This window comes from Salvelinus alpinus, chromosome 21, assembly GCF_045679555.1.
Source record: "Salvelinus alpinus chromosome 21, SLU_Salpinus.1, whole genome shotgun sequence".
Taxonomy (NCBI): domain Eukaryota; kingdom Metazoa; phylum Chordata; class Actinopteri; order Salmoniformes; family Salmonidae; genus Salvelinus; species Salvelinus alpinus.
This window is the reverse complement of record NC_092106.1, coordinates 35,853,541-35,874,248: the sequence shown is the minus strand read 5'-3', so window position 1 is coordinate 35,874,248 and position 20,708 is coordinate 35,853,541. Positions and strand designations below refer to the sequence as shown.

General features: G+C 46.3%; 1 protein-coding gene across 2 annotated transcripts in view; it reads left to right on the top strand.

The window, feature by feature from the left end:
• Window positions 1-2,005: 2,005 nt before the first annotated feature.
• The window catches only part of LOC139548284 (roundabout homolog 1-like), a 407,179-nt gene continuing 388,476 nt past the window's right edge, over window positions 2,006-20,708 (top strand). Inside the window, exon 1 of one of the 2 annotated variants that reach the window (XM_071357866.1) lies at window positions 2,006-2,941. In XM_071357866.1, coding sequence (XP_071213967.1) covers window positions 2,800-2,941 — 142 coding nt within the window. In that variant the 5' untranslated portion in view covers window positions 2,006-2,799. The remainder of the gene's footprint in view (window positions 2,942-20,708) is intronic. The other variant, XM_071357867.1, reaches the window with a different exon arrangement.

Genomic DNA, 20,708 nt, shown 5'->3' with positions numbered 1-20,708 from the left:
CTGCAGCATCCAGACAGAGTTTATGAATCTCACAGTGTTTCTGTAATAATACTGAATCATTGGAAAAATAACTGATTTGTGTGTGCAATTATTAAAGGGAAATGTAACAGTATTGTCAAGTCCAGAGAAACTTAAAGTGGCTCTGAATGATGCTGCATTAACATTGTATGGAAACTGGTTACTAGAAAATATATGACATTTTCTTTATTCAATATAAAAACAACCACATACTGTATTGCAGGAAAGACAGGTTGCATAGTAACTGTATTATGATCAGAGTTGATGATGTTTGATTTACCTTGGCAGAGGGAAATGTTCCTGGTTGACTTTTTTTTCCCCACGAGGGGCTTTACCCTTGTCTGACCATAGGTAAACAGTGAGATAATCTCCTCCAGCCCATTGTGTGTGAGGTACGGAGAGAGCCGTCAACTGTCTCTACTCTCTGAAGAAGCAGAGGCTCCTCTTCTGTCACACACAAAGCCCTGATACCATCACACTGATATACCTGGGATTCAAACTGTCCATTCCAACAGTACTTCTACTTTCTAGATTGCCTTTGACTTTTCACCTATAGTTCACTTTGTTCCACTTGAAGTGATTGCATTAACTGTGCCATTGACTGTCAAGAGTGTGTGACTGCATGGAGTTCTGGAGGGCTGTGAGTGTTGGAAACGCCTGTGCTCTATCTTTACCTTCTCTGCACTAGTAATCATTCCCGAGGCCTAATCATTAGAGGCTAGTTCTAATCAGAGCTTTATCAGAGTTTAATGTACAGTGGTTAATTATATCAGCAGGAGAGCAGCCCCTCAGGACCAGAACATGGTTACCTGGCTGACCAATAGGAACACTGTCGTTAGGCACTCTGTTATTCACACAACTCATGAGGAAGGACACTGTCGTTAGGGGGGGGGGGGGGGGGGGGGCCTGCTGACACATCCAGTTTCCCACGTTCCCCTGCTCTCACCTGCCTCCTGACAGACCGGGCCGCCGGAGGAAACAAGTGGTGTAACTCAAAACCCACAGTTGCTGAGCACGCTTTGTAATGAAATATACTGTGTGTGTGTGTGTGTGTGTGTGTGTATGTGTGTGCGTGCATGGGTGTGGGTGTGTGTGTGTGTGTCTGAAACAAATGCAAGGAAAAGCTCTTACAGCTTATGCGTGTTGTGTTACGTTTGTTCACTCCCTTTCTGGCCATTTGTAGGTCACCTCTTCTCCATAGTGTCACTGCCAGACTCTAACAGAAGTGGAACCAGTTATGTGGTGCACATGGTTGCCTGTCTGTCTGCCTGCCTGTGAGAATGTCTTCCTGTCTGCCTGTCTGTCTGCCTGTCAGCCTGTCAGCCTGTCTTCCTGTCTGCATGTCTGTCTGCCTGTGAGCCTGTCTTCCTGTCTGCCTGCCTGTCAGCCTGTCTTCCTGTCTGCATGCCTGTCAGCATGTCTGTCTGTCTGTCTGTCTGCCTGTGTGTACAGGTGTGTGTCAGGTAGGACGGCAAGCTGCTGCAGGAGCTGTTTGCTCTCTCAGAGAGCACTGGATTAATTTGCTTGTGAGGACACACACACACACACACACACACACACACACACACACACACACACACACACACACACACACACACACACACACACACACACACACACACACACACACACACACACACACACACACACACACACACACACACACACACACACACACACACACACACACACACACACACACACACACACACAGGTCATAGTTGTAGAAAGATGGAGGATAATCCAGACGGAGAGCATCACAGAACGGACGACAGGACAAGTGATTCAGCACTTGTGAAATATCCATTCACAACCCCCGCTCTAGTCTCTCTCTTTCTCTCTCTCTCTCCCTCCCTGTCTCTCTTTCTCTCCCTCCCTCCCTCCGTTCCTCTCTCTGTTACTCGTGGTGGTTCTCCCTCCCTCAGAGTCTCTGTTGGCAGTGTCAAGGCTGCTGTGTTGAGAATGCTCTCTCTCTCTCTCATGTATTTCTTATATTCATATCAACACTGTCTCCTGTGATGTAAGAAGAGGTGGGTGCTGTACGGAGGGGGAGGAGGGACACACAGACTGTTAGCCGTGGCCAGTCGCTGCCTGAGAAAGAGCTGTCGGATCAGTGATGTGTCACTATCACTGTCACCGGACCTCACCGCCGCCGAAGTGTCTCTGCTCTGCTACTGCTACTGCTCTGCTCTCAGCAACTTCTAGCAAGAGGACAACACTTCTCTCCAGCACTCCATGGGAAGTGTCTCCGGTGAAGCTGAGCCTATAAGCATTTCAGTAGGACTCCAATAAATACTCTGAGAGGCAGAGAAAGAAGAGGAAGAGGAAGAGGGAAGAGAGAAGACGGATAGAAAAAAGCGGGATCAATATTTCAGAGCATAGCTCCAGAAATCCAGACTTTAATCTGCCTGTGTGCCCATGCTGGAATTATAGTCAGCCTCCCCAGCCACCTCGCCTCCCCAGCCACCTCGCCTCCCCAGCCACCTCGCCTCCCCAGCCACCTCACCTCCCCAGCCACCTCGCCTCCCCAGCCACCTCGCCTCCCCAGCCACCTCGCCAACACTGCTGCTGCCTTCACAGGGATCAGTCCAGTCCTGCAGGAAGAAGGGGGCTGTCAAGGTTGGCTGTGGATGGTGTGACCTGCGTAGAAACTGTGAAGGAGGAGGAGGAAGGGGAGGCGGTGTTGTTGTTGTACTCTGGATCCCCCCTCACAGCTGTGTGTGATATGAGAGAACCAGGCACGTTTCTCCCTTCGGCCCTCTCCTCTGTTCTCTAACCCCAATGAGAGCTGTGGAGGCAGGCATGGCTGCCAGGCGGATGCCCCTGCTGCTGCTACTGCTGGAGGTGCTGAGTGGAGCATGTATGCCAGGGGATGGACAGGGGAGGTACAAGAGTGGCTGGAGGTGGAAAGGTGACAGGACCCGTGAGTAACCCCTCCTCCTCCAGCTCCCAAAACTACTACACTCCCTCTCTGTATCTCTCTTTCTCTCTGTCTGTCGCACACCCTCTCACGCACATCTTTCTCCCTCTTTTGATACATTTTTTTCTCTATCTTTGACATCAGTTTGATGAAGTTGAGCTCTAAGCTTCGTGTTCATTCAGACGTGTCGACTCCGTCCTCTGCTGACAGACAGCTGCAAATGGGAGGCAAATCATTTATCAGTGAAAAGATTAAAGAACTGGCATTACCTGCCAGGTTTAGGATAGCAATGTGTGTGGCTCTGAGCTTTGTTTGCAATTATTTAACTTTGTTATGACTACTTCTAGACATACTTTACCCTCACTCTCTTAATCTCGCTCACTCTCATTTTCTCTCTACCTCTCTCCTACGGTATTTCCAATATGACTATTTCTCAGCCACTCCGTCTCAGACAGTCATTAGTTGATCAGTGTTGAGTTGTTAAAAGCTGTTGAGAGAGGCCCGACTGGTAATGTCCTTCCTAGTAAAAAGCTGAGTGTCTCTCTTCAGGCGTGAGTGCACTATAGATGCTGAGATGTGGTCTGTCTGGAGGGAGAGAGGGAGAGAGGGAGAGAGACCAGTAATGAGCAGGGAGAGCTATGGTTCACTGTGGCTACCAGCACTGCCTGTCCACCTGCTTTTAGACTGCAAGGCTAATGTGATTGTTTGGCATGCCATCGCTGTTTGACACTGAGTGATGAACTGGCAGAGAGTGTCCCTAACTGTCCTGTCCCCTTCTGGAGGTTGAAGGGAGATTGAGGAGCCTTGATACTGTTCCAAGATTAAATGACTGACTGTGAAACGTACAAAGTCATGTAAGGTCTTCTGTCTTCTCCAAGGAGACCAGGTCAGTGTGTTTTAGCATCACTAGACAAGGCACACTTTTTAGTTGTAGGTTACTTGTCTGAGCTTGTAAAATGGGAATTTTTCCCTCCAAAATGTTGGCACTGGTTTCTCTCTGTATGTAAGGAAACACTTTCTTTATTTAATGTACAGTTGAATTCAGAGGTTTACATACACCTTAGCCAAATACATTTAAACTCAGTTTTTCACAATTCCTGACATTTAATCTAAGTAGAAATTCCCTGTTTTAAGTCAGTTAGGATCACCACTTTCTTTTAAGAATGTGAAATGTCAGAATAATAGTTAAGAGAATGATTTATTTCAGCTTTTATTTCTTTTGTCACATTCCCAGTGGGTCAGAAGTTTACAGACACTCAATTAGTATTTGGTAGCATTGCCTTTAAATTGTTGAACTTGGGTCAAACGTTTCGGGTAGCCTTCCACAAGCTTCCCACTATAAGTTGGGTGAATTTTGGCCCATTCCTCCTGACAGAGCTGGTGTAACTGAGTCAGGTTTGTAGGCCTCCTTGCTCGCACATGCTTTTTCAGTTCTGCCCACAAATTTTCTATAGGATTGAGGTCAGGGTTTTGTGATGGCCACTCCAATACCTTGACTTTGTTGTCCTTAAACCATTTTGCCACAACTTTGGAAGTATGCTTGTGGTCATTGTCCATTTGGAAGACCCATTTGCGACCAAGCTTTAACTTCCTGACTGATGTCTTGAAATGTTGCTTCAAAATATCCACATATTTTTCCTCCCTCATGTTGCCATCTATTTTGTGAAGTGCACCAGTCCCTCCTGCAGCAAAGCACCCCCACAACATGATGCTGCCACCCCCGTGCTTCACGGTTGGGATGGTGTTCTTCGGCTTGCAAGCTTCCCCCTTTTTCCTCCAAACATAACAATGGTCATGATGGCCAAACAGTTCTATTTTTGTTTCATCAGACCATATGACATTTCTCCAAAAAGTAAGATCTTTGTCCCCAACCGTAGTCTGGCTTTTTTATGACGGTTTTGGAGCAGTGGCTTCTTCCTTGCTGAGCGGCCTTTCAGGTTATGTTGATATAGGACTTGTTTTACTGTGGATATAGAAACTTCTGTACATGTTTCCTCCAGCATCTTCACAAGGTCCTTTGCTGTTGTTCTGGGATTGATTTGCACTTTTCGCACCAAAGTACGTTCATCTCTAGGAGACAGAACGCGTCTCCTTCCTGAGCGGTAAGACGGCTGCACAGTCCCATGGTGTTTATACTTGCGTACTATTGTTTGTACAGATGAACGTGGTACCCTCCCGGGTGGCGCAGTGGTCTAGGGCACTGCATCGCAGTGCTAGCTGCGCCACCAGAGTCTCTGGGTTCGCGCCCAGGCTGGGCTGGGTTCGCGCCCAGGCTCTGTCGCAGCCGGCCGCAACCGGGAGATCCGTGGGGCGACGCACAATTGGCATAGCGTCGTCCGGGTTAGGGAGGGTTTGGCCGGTAGGGATATCCTTGTCTCAGTATGTAAAAAAAAAAAAAAAAAATGTAATAAAATGTATGCACTCTACTGTAAGTCGCTCTGGGTAAGAGCGTCTGCTAAATGACTAAAATGTAAAATGTAAAAAATGTACCCTCAGCCGTTTGGAAATTGCTCCCAAGGATGAACCAGACTTGTGGAGGTCTACAATTGTTTTATGAGGTCTTGGTTGATTTCTTTTGATTTTCCCATGATGTCAAGCAAAGAGGCACTGAGTTTGAAGGTAGGCCTTGAAAAACACAAAGTAGATGTCCTACCCGACTTTCCAAAACTATAGTTTGTTAACAAGAAATTTGTGGAGTGGTTGAAAAACGAGTTTTAATGACTCCAATCTATGTGTATGTGTCACGACTTCCGCCGAAGTTGGCTCCTCTCCTTGTTCGGGCGGCGTTCGGCGGTCGACGTCACCGGCTTTCTAGCCATCGGCACTCCATTTTTCATTTATCCATTTGTTTTGTCTTGTTCCCTGCACACCTGGTTTTCATTCCCCAATCAATCTACATGTATTTATTCCTCTGTTCCCCATCATGTCTTTGTGTAAGATTGTTTGTGTTACGTGTGTGTTGTTGATGCGCCAGACTGGCTTGTTTTTTCCCGTGTTATTTTTCACAAAGATGTTTATTGTTAAACTTTATTCTTGTGACTGTTTTACGCGTTTTGCACTTTTGCCTAAATAAAGTGTGCGCCTGTTCACAAACCTCTGCTCTCCTGCACCTGACTTTGCTACCAGTACGCACACATCTGACAATGTATGTAAACTTCCGACTTCAACTGTACCTTGCGGATGACTTCTTGGTTTTGGCTCCAGTCCTGAAGTGTTGTGTTTCATGTCAGGTCAGTCAGTCCACCCTGTCTGATGGCCCAGTGACTACGGCTAAGAGCTGCTGTGAGTCTGCAGTTTGGAGATGTGTTAGCTGTCAGGTGGTCTGCAGTTTGGAGATGTGTTAGCTGTCAGGTGGTCTGCAGTTTGGAGATGTGTTAGCTGTCAGGTGGTCTGCAGGAGTGCAGGAGTTCTTTCTGTCTGAGTGGCTCACAGTCCCTAACACCTCTCCTGTGACTTCCTCTTAGAATGAGAAAATAGTTTTTGCTCTGGCTGTAAAACCGAGTTTGTTCAAAAGTAAATTCTCACAGGTTCTGTCTTTCACTTCACACACACACACACACACACACACACACACACACACACACACACACACACACACACACACACACACACACACACACACACACACACACACACACACACACACACACACACACACACACACACACACACACACACACACACACACACACACACACACACACACTAAAAGTAGGTGTACATTCTCTCTGTCAGTCAAAGCTATTGGTACCATGTGGGTTTTATAGTAGTAAATTAGGTACCTGGTCTTGTCTGGTGTGATTTCTCAGTCTGTGTCTCATATCTTACCTGACCCCTCACCTCTCTGACCAGAGACAGAGGACAATCAAACACCTCTCACTGACCTGAGACAGAGGACAATCAAACACCTCTCACTGACCTGAGACAGAGGACAATCAAACACCTCTCACTGACCTGAGACAGAAGAGAATCAAACACAGATGAATATTAATGTACGGGTGCAAGACTAATTCTGTTAACTCCCAATGTAAAAAGTACAGTTGGGGATTACAATGATGCACTGAGAAGGGCAGGCCTATGTTTCATGCCAAGGTTTAAAGTTTCACTGTGTTCTGTTGTCGCTACACGCTTATATATTGACTTCATCTGTACAGGTAACTGCAATAACCATGGTCCTGCAGAATGTCTTTCAGTGTCCATGGGTTTGTGTCCCTTCGTCATTGAGTAGCTGGATGTGAAAAGATGTACATGAATAAACGTTCCATTTGGCAGTGCCCTGTGAAAGACGGCGGTAATGATATGCATGAGCACAGCTTGCCCATAAAAGTGATAATGTCATTCGAGAAACTCAGCCATTATTACCTGGGAGTAAATCTTCTCTGACTGGGCAGAGAGGAGCTCTCAGCGAGCAGGGCAAGGCACACACACACACTATAGCAGATACACACACACACACACACACACACACACACACACACACACACACACACACACACACACACACATACATACACATACACATACACATACACACACAAACACACACACACACACACACACTGCAGGCCTAGGCCTGGATCCAGAGTGCGCTGGAGGCCAGGAAGCAAGAGGATGTTAGTGTGTGTGTGATAAATAAAACACAGCTTTGTTTCTGGTGACTGAGTTGTCTCCTCTTGTTCTGTTCCACAGTAGACTGCTATTCCACACATTTTGCCATGAGGCTAAGAGAACATTTAGCAGTTTGGAAGCTAATTTCTTGTAATTCAAAAAAAGAAATCATGGCTTATGGTGTGTTCATATGCTATCTGGGGGGCCCGACCTTCAGAGGGTTGGGGCCCCCAAAGCTGTGGGATGAGTGCTATAGGCTGTATCCTGTGGAGAAGGCAGAGAGGACATCTTTGTTTCCACAGCAGGGCTATTTCTACTGCGTGACACCACCTCATCCCTGTGATGGACCAGCCAGATTAGGGGATTTAGAGTAGATTTACACTGTTCTTCCCCACCATGCCAATAAGAGACAGACATACCTGTCTGGCCTGGCTAGCACTCCGAGGAGGATGGATAGAGGAGGAGAGATAGAAAGATAGAAGAGAGAGAGTCTTATCAAAGTCAACGGATTTACCACAGATGGGAATTGCTTTTTACGAGGAAGGGAAGCAGAGTTGAGGAATGGAGCCTGTGTGGCTTTTACGAGCTGATAGCTCTCTCCTCTCTCCTCTTTCTTCCTACAGGGAGGGTTAAGGACTGAGAGATAATTGTTGTAAGCTGGAGTGGACTCTTCTCTTGGTTTATGACACCTGTTGTGAAGGGTGCTGGGTCCTCCAGACTGGCCTCTTCAATGGTGATAGCTGGGCTGGACTGTGCTTTGTGTTGCTGCTGAAGAGGCAGTTTACCATCTTTCCGTGTGTGTGTGTGTGTGTGTGTGTGTGTGTGTGTGTGTGTGTGTGTGTGTGTGTGTGTGTGTGTGTGTGTGTGTGTGTGTGTGTGTGTGTGTGTGTGTGTGCGTGTGCGTATGTGCGGGTGAAAATTGAGCCTTGACAACCTGGCTCAGCAGGCAGTGAAATGTTTCTCCAAGGACATTTATCCAGGTCAGTATGACACTCTGACACTTGTCCACTATCAGACATGTCCGTGTCACATTGCTACTGCTTGATGTTAGTGATGCTCTTTGAATAGACTTTTAAATTGACACCCTCTGTTTTTTTCAATTTGCTGGATATGTATCCAATTCATCCCCCTCACAGTATACGTACCAGATACTTTATATTTGACATTATTATTATTTTGTCCATCAATGCCTTACATACACTCTATAAGACACATTATTATTATTTTGTCCATCAATGCCTTACATACACTCTATAAGACACAGGTAGACAACCCTGTTGTTTTGTTCCAACTAAATCAAATCAAATTGTATTTGTCACATGCACTGAATACAACAGGTGTAAACCTTACTGTGAAATGCATACTTACAAGCTCTTAACCAACAATGCAGTTTTAGGAAAATATAGTTAAGAAACTATTTACTAAATAAACAGGGGGTACCGGTACCGGGTCATTTGATTAATTGTTCAGCAATCTTATGGATTGAGGGTAGAAGCTGTTAAGGAGCCTTTTGGGCTATCCGGTACCACTTGCCGTGCGGTAGCAGTGAGAACAATCTATGATTTGGGTGACTAGAGTCTTTGATCATTTTTTGGGCCTTCCTCTGACACCGCCTAGTATATAGGTCCTGGATGGCAGGAAGCTTGGCCATAGTGATGTACTGGGCTGTGCGCACTACCCTCTGTAGCGCCTCACGGTCGGATGCTGAGCAGTTGCCATACTAGGCAGTGATGCAATCGATCAGGATGTTCTAGATGGTGCAGTGCAGCTGTAGAACTTTTTGAGGATCTGGGGACCCATGCCAAGTCTTTTCAGTCTCTTGAGGGGGACAAGGCGTTGTTGTTCTCTCTTCACAACTGTCTTGGTGTGTTTGGACCATGATAGTTTGTTGGTGATGTGGACACCAAGGAACTTGAAACTCTCGACCTGCTCCACTTCAGCCCCGTTGATGTTAATAGGAGCTTGTTCGGCCCTCCTTTTCCTGTAGTCCACGATCATCTCCTTTGTCTTGCTCACATTGAGGGAGAGGTTGTTGTCCTGGCATCACACTGCCAGATCTCTGACCTCCCTATAGGTTATCTCATCGTTGTCGGTGATCAGGCCTACCACTGTTGTGTCGTCAGCAAACTTAATGATGGTGTTGGAGTCGTGCTTGGCCACGCAGTCGTGGGTGAACAGGGAGTGCAGGAGGGGACTAAGCATGCACACCATAGGGGCCCCGGTGTTGAGGATCAGCATGACAGATGTGTTGTTGCCTACCCTTACCACCCGGGGGCAGCCTGTCAGGAAGTCCAGGATCCAGTTGCAGAGGGACAAGTTTAGTCCCAGGGTCCTTAGCTTAGTGATGAGCTTTGTGGCCACTATGGTGTTGAATGCTGAGCTGTAGTCAATTAACAGCATTCTCACATATGTGTTCCTTTTGTCCAGGTGGGAAAGGGCAGTGTGGAGTGCGATTGAGATTGAGATTGTGTCATCTGTGGGTCTGTTGGGGCGTTATGCAAATTGGAGTGGTTCTAAGGTTTCCGGGATGATGGTGTTGATGTGAGTCATGACCAGCCTCTCAAAGCACTTCATGGCTACTGACGTGAGTGCTATGGGGCGGTAGTCATTTAGGCAGGTTACCTTCGCTTTCTTGGGCACAGGGACTATGGTGGTCTGCCTCAAGGATATAGGTATTACAGACTCGGTCAGGGAGAGGTTGAAAATGTCAGTGAAGACACTTGCCAGTTGGTCCGTGCATGCTCTGTGTACACGTCCTGGTAATCAGTCTATGAGTGTTGCTCACATCGGCTACGGAAAGCGTGATCACACAGTCATCTGGAACAGCTGGTGCACTCATGCATGCTTCAGTGTTGCTTGCCTTGAAGCGAGCGTAAAAGGCATTTAGCCCGTCTGGTAGGCTCGCGTCACTGGGCAGCTCACGGCTGGGTTTCCTTTTGTAGTCCGTAATAGTTTGCTTTGTGATGGTTCGTCTGAGGGCATACTGGGATTTCTTATAAACGTACGGATTAGTGTCCCGCTCCTTGAAAAGCGGCAGCTCTGGCCTTTAGCTCGGTGTGGATGTTGCTTGTAATCCATGGCTTCTGGTTGGGATATGTACGTATGGTCACTGTGGGGACAGTGACGTTGATGCACTTATTGATGAAGCCTGTGACAGATGTTATACTCAATGTCATTGGCTGAATCCCGGAACATATTCTAGTCTGTGCTAGCAAAACAGTTGTGTAGCGTAGCATCCGCGTCATCTGAACACTTAGTTTAGTTTTTGCTTGTAAGCAGGAATCAGGAGGATAGAATTATAGTTAGATTTTACAAATAGAGGGCGAGGGAAAGCTTTGTACGCGTCTCTGTGTGTGGAGTAAATGTTGTCTATAGTTGTTTTTCCTCTGGTTGCACATGTGACATGCTGGTAGAAATGAGGTAAAATGGATTTAAGTTTGCCTGCACTGAAGTCCCCCGCCACTAGCAGCGCCACTTCTGGATGGGCATTTTCTTGTTTGCTTATACACCTCGTTGAGTGCGGTCTTAGTGCCAGCGTCGGTGTTAAATAGATGGCTACGAAAAATATAGAAGACAGCTCTCTAGGTAGATAGTGTGTACTACAGCTTATCATGAGGTACTCTACCTCAAGCGAGTAATACCTCAAGACTACCTTAATATTAGACATTGTGCACCAGCTGTAATTGACAAATAGACACACACCACCACCCCTCATCTTACTGGACAAGGCACCACAACTGACCAACCAAGCTAATTGATCAGTTCAATGATTGCCTATATTCAACACCTGGTCTTCCAAGTCAGTTGAATCAAAAACACAAAGTGCCTTTGGCAGTCCAGGACCAGGACTATTTAACAGCATTATCAAATGGCCAGGAGCACTGTCATCCTATATATGACAACATTGATGTATGTATGGAGAAGCTGTATCTGTTGTAAATAAGAGAGTGATGATGATGAGCTGTGCTCTGAGTGTTGTGGTTGGGTTAGGGTCAGAGGCCAGCTGTGGCTTAGATGTTGGGACCACAGATCTTCTCTCATCACTGTTAGCTGCTCTGCTGACAGCCCAGCACTCAGCCCTGAATCTGGCTGTTATTTTAAAAGGCTGAAGGCCTCTGTGTTCTGTGCAGAGGAGCAAAGTAATGACAAATGTTGTACATAGCAATTATCATTGATTGAATCAGTATGATGATCCTCTGTATTTGGAAATAAGTCGGTTCTGTTCTGGCAATGGCTCACACACATACACACACACACACACACACACACACACACACACACACACACACACACACACACACACACACACACACACACACACACACACACACACACACACACACACACACACACACACACACACACACACACACACACACACACACACACACACACACACACACACACACACACACACACACACACACACACACACACACACACACACACACACACACACACAGTGACTAATACAGCTGGTAATTAGAATTGGGAACCAGATGCTTTCTATATTTTCCTGTAGAGGTCATATTTCAAGTCCACTGCTTTCTCTCCAGTGCCTCCCTCTTTCACACTCTCCTCTCTCTCTCTCTCTCTCTCTCTCTCTCTCTCTCTCTCTCTCTCTCTCTCTCTCTCTCTCTCTCTCTCTCTCTCTCTCTCTCTCTCCCCCTCGCTCTCTCTCCCCCTCGCTCTCTCGCTCTCTCGCTCTCTCCTAAAGGCTCCAGAAGGTTTAAACACTTTTTAATTAGGTAACAATGAGCTGAAAATCTCAATTACTGTACCTCCCACAAGGTCAAAGGGGCGGGCGGTCGAAGGGATGGGTGGACTATCATGGGCCAGGGGGTGGAGGAGGGGGTGGAGGAGGGGGGACAGGGTCTGCAGGCATCCATCCTAGTAGATGCTATCTGCATCTTTAATTCACTGCAGTGTACACAATTGTAGACGCCATATTCCCTCTTTCTCTCTCTAACTCTGTCCATCCCAATGAACATCTTGGAGACGTTCTCTCTCATGTGCAAAAATAAACCTGTATCTAATTAATGCAAGCAGCTCAGAATTAGAGTCTATTTGTATGCAGCTGTTTTGCTTCATATTGTTCATTATAGATTATTGTCTCCGTTTTAATGTTGTTCTGAGAAAGGCTCTTTTGAGTATCAAGGTTTTATTGGGTGGAAAAGGGCATTGCAGGTTGTGAATTATGAGAGGAATTGAAACCTTTTTGCCAGGGGAAGTGAAAAAGCAGGTGGACAGCACGGATCGGACACAGCACATTAACACTAGGCTCTGAAAGGCCTCAGGGCGGAACTGAAGCAGGGTTTTCTGGGATTCTCAGGAACTCTAGAGGTCAGGGGACATTCAAGGTCTTAAGAGGTTAAAAATCAGATGAGACCGCCCCTTGAAGTTTAAGTCTCTTATTTGCATGCTACTTAGTTTGCTCTGGTGACATCATTTTAACTCAAACACTCAGACTAGCAAACATTTGAACACATAAACATTCTGGTTTCCACATCTGGAATCAAACATTGTACGTTTCCCGTGACCTATAAAATTCTCTGTGCTTCTTCTCATGCTTTTCTCAGTTTATAACACTAGGGACAGTAGTGCTCTTAACACAGACCCTGGTGTAGACCTGGGTTTCTGGGACATGTGATACTGTTGTCTTTCCGACTGCTGTCAAATTTAGAGTGACTAAAATTGAACTTGAGAGGGAAATATTTTGTGTGAGTAAATAAGAAATGAGCCAGAGTGGTGTCGCCCTAGAACGGACAGATGAGACTGCTAAAAAGAGCCTAGGTGAACTAGAAAATGAGTTAGAAAGGGGTGATAATGATATGCTAATAACTGACACTCCCTCTCATTTGAGACTTATTGGAGATGACAGTTGGCTATCCTGTGGAGAAACAGTCCTGAACTAATTACCAGAGGCTGGGTGGATGGGGCAGAAGGGCAAGAGTCACAGCTGTGACAGTGATAAACATTCTAACTGACTAGGCTATACCAGTATCATTATCATTACCACCTTATTGACATCTATGATGTCTTAGAAGGAAGTTAACTTGTGACTATTACCATATACATTTAAACTTTAGTTTAAAATGTCTGTTGACTTGCTCTCTTCATTAGATATGCCACAGCTATTTGGGATTGTTACTGTTGAAGATCAGGCTAAATGTGAAAATCTCAGTAGAAGTGTTTGTTCTTCTCCTTAAAAGACAGGATGTCAGTTCTTTCAATACCACTTGAGCTGATGAAGTGCTGAGTTTATCCTCAAATATACCACCATTGCGTGGGCTCTCCAACAGGCCCACAGCAGCTGACAGCAGAGCTCCATCCTACCACACCAAAGTCAGAACAGGCTGTTCAGCATCACAGGCACAATGTGCTGTGGCCCTGCTATGGCCCCGGGGCCCGGCAGCGCCATATTTATCCCCTGATGAAGTGATAATTGGTCGGAGAGGCCTCACACCTCCCCTAACCAGAGGACTTTACACTTTACGATAGGCTGTTGTTAACCAACAGTGACACTGCTGGTCAAGCTATTTGTCCACATGCATCCCACAGATGTGCCCACATAGGTTAGAGCCAGTGAACCTCTGTGACACTGCTTTATATGTAACAATATGGATACGGGGCCTGTAACAACCTATTCATTTTGGTCTAGATGTTGACAGTATTGCTTCCTTGTGTTTACTCCAATGGCGTCCTGCGTTGTACAAAGGCCCAGTATAGCTGTGTGAGAGGTTGCCTGGTGATGTAGTGAACCAGGGAGTTCTGTGCGTCATCAGCCAACCCTTACGCGGACACAGCGTCTACACAGCGTCTACACACACCATTTCCTCACAACAATCCCCCCTGCTGCTTCGACCATCAGCACCGGCACACTAACCACACTCTACACACTCACAACACACCATGTTAACTCTGAGTCGGCTATTTGTTTTTCTTGGCCCTGTGCCACATGTCAGGGGAGATATTAAACCCAGCTGTTTCCAAACAACATATAAACAGAGTGGAGAATTTGTTTCCGCTTGAAGTCAATGTGTTCTGACATTACAAAAGGGGAATAAGGGATGAAGAACTCAGTATGGAGCATAGGACACAACCCTAATGCTAAACAGTTCTGCATTCTCACCATAACTATCACACCTCTCCTGAGGGGTGTAGTCTAAGGCCTGTTATCATGTGTACATGTGCTTGATTCCTCTCTTTTGCGGTTCCTGATGTTTTCAGAAAGATATTTCTGGAATAGCCATCGAGAACACCATGGAGGTACTCTATATATGATCAAATATGTGGTTTATAAGTACTTGGAATTTCATGCACTGTGCAGTCTCAATCTAGACACACAAAACCATCTCTGACACTGGGATCTATACAAAAGATGGAGCTGGCTGCAGGGTGCTGGATGGTGCTGGAGAGTACTGAAGGTTGCTAGAGAAAGATGGAGCTGGCTGCAGGGTGCTGGAGGGTGCTGAAGAGTGCTGCAAGGTGCTGGAGGGTGCTGGAGAGTACTGAAGGTTGCTAGAGAAAGCTGGAGGGTGCTGCAGGGTGCTGAAGGGGGTTGGAGAGTGCTGCAGGGTGCTGGAGGGTGCTGGAGAGTACTGAAGGTTGCTAGAGAAAGCTGGAGGGTGCTGCAGGGTGCTGAAGGGGGTTGGAGAGTGCTGCAGGGTGCTGGAGGGTGCTGGAGAGTACTGAAGGTTGCTAGAGAAAGCTGGAGGGTGCTGCAGGATGCTGAAGGGGGTTGGAGAGTACTGTCGGTTGCTAGAGAAAGCTGGAGGGTGCTGCAGGGTGCTGAAGGGGGATGGATGGTGCTGAAGAGTGCTGCAAGGTGCTGGAGGGTGCTGAGGGTGGGTGCTGAAGGGTACTTCAGGGGATCATGGAAAGTAGAAGTCAGAGGTGCCAGAGAGTATAGTGGAACCAGAGCCAAATCTGGTGAGGACAACAGTGGTGCTGCGCTGAGACTAATCATAGTTGATGAAGACTGGCAGTGGAGCTGCAGACTCAAACACAAATCACCCTCTTTAATTAATCTACTAATTGGAAATCTGGAAAGAGACAAGGCTTCTGTTATTGTGCCCCACTCTCCCTTTGTGTCTTCATTTTGAAAAGAGGCTAAATTAAATGAGGCTTTTGTTTTGGCCAATCTTCCCTGCAGTTGTGTGGCTAATGAAATCACGAGTGTGAATGAAAACAGATTTATGATTATTCAGAGTGCGATCAAAAGCGTGGCACAGGAAGTTCAAATACAAAGGACCAAACAACAAAATGTATTATTTAATGTATTTATTTGACAAAATCAGCAACACTATACTAGCCCAGCTAATGTTGGACTATGTGAAGATGCATCATCCAATCACATTTGTTCTTCTCTCCATCAGTTGTATGTTACTCATATATCCGTTAGTTGCAGCTACAGCTGAGAAGCCCCATGTGATAACGTCACCTCTGGAACCAGACGTAATGCTTCATACATATACTGGTATGCTTCAGCAGTTTCCCATCATTTTAACAGTGTATTTTTATAAGGCCAAGCTAAGCATGTTTGTCTAGTTCCATGTTATTTTCCTGCTGGCTGTGTGTTCTCTAGTCCCACGGCCACATCCCTAATGCTGCTACCAGACCTGCATGGCGTGGATAATATACTACTGCTGTAGGATAAAAGTGGAAACAGGACTGAAATAGTCCCACACCACATAAAGGCAGTACTGGACATATTAGCACCAGATGTGTAACACCGTGACATGCATTTTCCTCTCCTAAAGCCCTTCTCTTTAAATACATGAATGTAACAAAATGTTGTTTATGTCTCGTATGCTATACTGATTTACTGCAACAAAGTCTGAAGGATTGCATTAGAGACAGTATGGTGCGTGACCCGTTCTGACGCTCTCTACTTTCAAGGACGGCATGGTGATTTTCCTCCAAAAAATGCACTTGATTTTGTTCGTGTTGTCTGGATGTGTTGAGACCTAGCAGATGGTAATGCAATATCCCTCGGCACCTTAGTACTCTGCCTCCATCCAGCCAGTCACCTGCCACTAATACATTTGGGTGATTCAGTAGAGTGATTCTGTAGGGTGATTTTGTGGGGTGATTCTGTAGGCTGATTTTGTGGGGTGATTCAGTAGAGTGATTCTGTAGGGTGATTTTGTGGGGTGATTCTGTAGGCTGATTTTGTGGGGTAATTCTGTAGGGTGATTCTGTAGGCTGATTTTGTAGGGTGATTATGTACGGTGATTCTGTAGGGTGATTCTATGGGGTGATTATGTGGGGTGATTGTGTGGGGTGATTCTGTGGGGTGGTTCTGTAGGGTTTTTATGTGGGGTGATTCTGTAGGGTGATTCTGTAGGGTGAGTCAGTAGGGTGATTCTATGGGGTGATTGTGTAGGGTGATTATGTAGGGTGATTATGTGGGGTGATTGTGTGAGGTTATTCTGTAGGGTTAGAATGTGGGGTGATTGTGTGAGGTGATTCTGTAGGGTGATTCTGTGGGGTGATTCTGTAGGGTGATTATGTGGGGTGATTCTGTAGGGTGATTCTATGGGGTGATTCTGTAGGGCTGATTGTGTGGAGTGATTCTATGGGGTGATTATGTAAGGTGGTTCTGTAGGGTGATTCTGTAGGGTGATTCCGTGGGGTGATTCTGTAGGCTGATTGTGTAGGGTGATTATGTGGGGTGATTCTGTAGGGTGATTCTATGGGGTGATTGTGTGGAGTGATTCTGTAGTGTGATTCTATGGGGTGATTCTGAAGGGTGATTATGTGGGGTGATTCTGTAGGGTGAGTCAGTAGGGTGATTCTATGGGGTGATTGTGTAGGGTGATTATGTGGGGTGATTATGTGGGGTGATTGTGTGAGGTTATTCTGTAGGGTGATTCTGTGGGGTGATTGTGTGAGGTGATTCTGTAGGGTGATTCTGTGGGGTGATTCTGTACGGTGATTATGTGGGGTGATTCTGTGGGGTGAATCTGTAGGGGTGATTGTGTGGAGTGATTCTATGGGGTGATTCTGAAGGGTGATTATGTGGGGTGATTCTGTAAGGTGGTTCTGTAGGGTGATTATGTGGGGTGATTCTGTAGGGTGATTTTGTGGGGTGATTCTGAAGGGTGATTATGTGGGGTGATTCTGTAAGGTGGTTCTGTAGGGTGATTATGTGGGGTGATTCTGTAGGGTGATTATGTGGGGTGATTCTGTAAGGGTGATTGTGTGGAGTGATTCTATGGGGTGATTCTGAAGGGTGATTATGTAGGGTGATTCTGTAAGGTGGTTCTGTAGGGTGATTATGTGGGGTGATTCTGTAGGGTGATTTTGTGGGGTGATTCTGTAGGGTGATTTTGTGGGGTGATTCTGTAGGGTGATTTTGTGGGGTGATTCTGTAGGGTGGTTCTGCAGGTTGATTCTATAGGGTGATTCTGTAGGGTGATTATGTGGGGTGATTATGTGGGGTGATTCTGTAGGGTGATTCTGTTGGGGGATTATGTAGGGTGATTGTGTGATGTTATTCTGTAGGGTGACAATGTGGGGTGATTGTGTGAGTTGATTCTGTAGGGTGATTCTGTGGGGTGATTCCGTAGGGTGATTCTGTGGGGTGATTATGTGAGGTGATTCTATGGGGTGACTTTGTGGGGTGATTGTGTGGAGTGAATCTATGGGGTGATTCTGAAGGGTGATTATGTGGGGTGATTCTGTAGGGTGATGATGTTGGGTGATTCTGTAGGGTGATTCTATGGGGTGATTCTGTGGGGTGATTGTGTGGGGTGATTGTGTGGGGTTATTCTGTAGGGTGATTCTGTAGGGTGACAATTTGGGGTGATTCTGTGAGGTGATTTTGTAGGGTGAATCTGTAGGGTGATTCTGTGAGGTGATTCTGTAGGGTGATTCTGTGGGGTGATTCTGTGGGGTGATTCTGTAGGGTTATTTTGTGGGGTGACTCTGTAGGGTGATCTATGGGGGGATTCTGTGGGGTGATTCTGTCGGGTGATTCCATAGAGTGATTCTGTGGGGTGATTCCATAGGGTGATTCTGTGGGGTGATTTTGTGGGGTGACTCTGTAGGGTGATTCTGTGGGGTGATTCTGTGGGGTGATTCTGTAGGGTGATTTTGTAGTGTGATTATGTGGGGTGATTCTGTAGGGTGATTCTATGGGGTGATTATGTGGGGTGATTATGTGGAGTGATTCTGTAGGGTGATTCTATGGAGTGATTCTGATGGGTGATTATGTGGGGTGATTGTGTGGAGTGATTCTGTAGGGTGATTCTATGGAGTGATTCTGAAGGGTGATTATGTGGGGTGATTCTGTAGGGTGGTTCTGTAGTGTCTTTATGTGGGGTGATTCTGTGGGGTGATTATGTAGTGTCTTTATGTGGGGTGATTCTGTGGGGTGATTATCTAGGGTGAGTCAGTAGGGTGATTATCTAGGGTGAGTCAGTAGGGTGATTCTCTAGGGTGATTCTATGGGGTGATTATTTACGGTGATTACGTGGGGTGATTGTGTGAGGTTATTCTGTCGGGTGACAATGTGGGGTCATTGTGTGAGGTGATTCTGTAGGGTGATTCTGTAGGGTGATTCTGTAGGGTGATTCTGTAGGGTGATCTTGTGGGGTGATTCTGTAGGTGTGATTATATGGGGTGATTGTGTTGAGTGATTCTGTAGGTTGATTCTGTGGGGTGATTGTGTGAGGTGATTCTGTAGGGGGATTCTGTGGGGTGATTCTGTAGGGTGATTATGTGGGGTGATTCTGTGGGGTGAATCTGTAGGGGTGATTGTGTGGAGTGATTCTATGGGGTGATTCTGAAGGGTGATTATGTGGGGTGATTCTGTGGGGTGAATCTGTAGGGGTGATTGTGTGGAGTGATTCTATGGGATGATTCTGAAGGGTGATTACGTGGGGTGATTCTGTAAGGTGGTTCTGTAGGGTGATTGTGTGGGGTGATTCTGTAGGGTGATTTTGTGGGGTGATTCTGTAGGGTGGTTCTGCAGGTTGTTTCTATAGGGTGATTCTGTAGGGTGATTATGTGGGGTGATTATGTGGGGTGATTCTGTAGGGTGATTTTGTGGGGTGATTCTGTAGGGTGGTTCTGCAGGTTGATTCTATAGGGTGATTCTGTAGGGTGATTATGTGGGGTGATTATGTGGGGTGATTCTGTAGGGTGATTCTGTGGGGGGATTATGTAGGGTGATTGTGTGATGTTATTCTGTAGGGTGACAATGTAGGGTGATTGTGTGAGTTGATTCTGTAGGGTGATTCTGTGGGGTGATTCCGTAGGGTGATTCTGTGGGGTGATTATGTGAGGAGATTCTATGGGGTGACTTTGTGGGGTGATTGTGTGGAGTGAATCTCTAGGGTGATTCTATGGGGTGGTTCTGAAGGATGATTTTGTGGGGTGACTCTGTAGGGTGATTCTGTGGGGTGATTCTGTGGGGTGATTCTGTAGGGTGATTTTGTAGTGTGATTATGTGGGGTGATTCTGTAGGGTGATTCTATGGGGTGATTATGTGGGGTGATTACGTGGAGTGATTCTGTAGGGTGATTCTATGGAGTGATTCTGATGGGTGATTATGTGGGGTGATTGTGTGGAGTGATTCTGTAGGGTGATTCTATGGAGTGATTCTGAAGGGTGATTATGTGGGGTGATTCTGTAGGGTGGTTCTGTAGTGTCTTTATGTGGGGTGATTCTGTGGGGTGATTATGTAGTGTCTTTATGTGGGGTGATTCTGTGGGGTGATTATCTAGGGTGAGTCAGTAGGGTGATTATCTAGGGTGAGTCAGTAGGGTGATTCTCTAGGGTGATTCTATGGGGTGATTATTTACGGTGATTACGTGGGGTGATTGTGTGAGGTTATTCTGTCGGGTGACAATGTGGGGTCATTGTGTGAGGTGATTCTGTAGGGTGATTCTGTAGGGTGATTCTGTAGGGTGATTCTGTAGGGTGATCTTGTGGGGTGATTCTGTAGGTGTGATTATATGGGGTGATTGTGTTGAGTGATTCTGTAGGGTGATTCTGTGGGGTGATTGTGTGAGGTGATTCTGTAGGGGGATTCTGTGGGGTGATTCTGTACGGTGATTATGTGGGGTGATTCTGTGGGGTGAATCTGTAGGGGTGATTGTGTGGAGTGATTCTATGGGGTGATTCTGAAGGGTGATTATGTGGGGTGATTCTG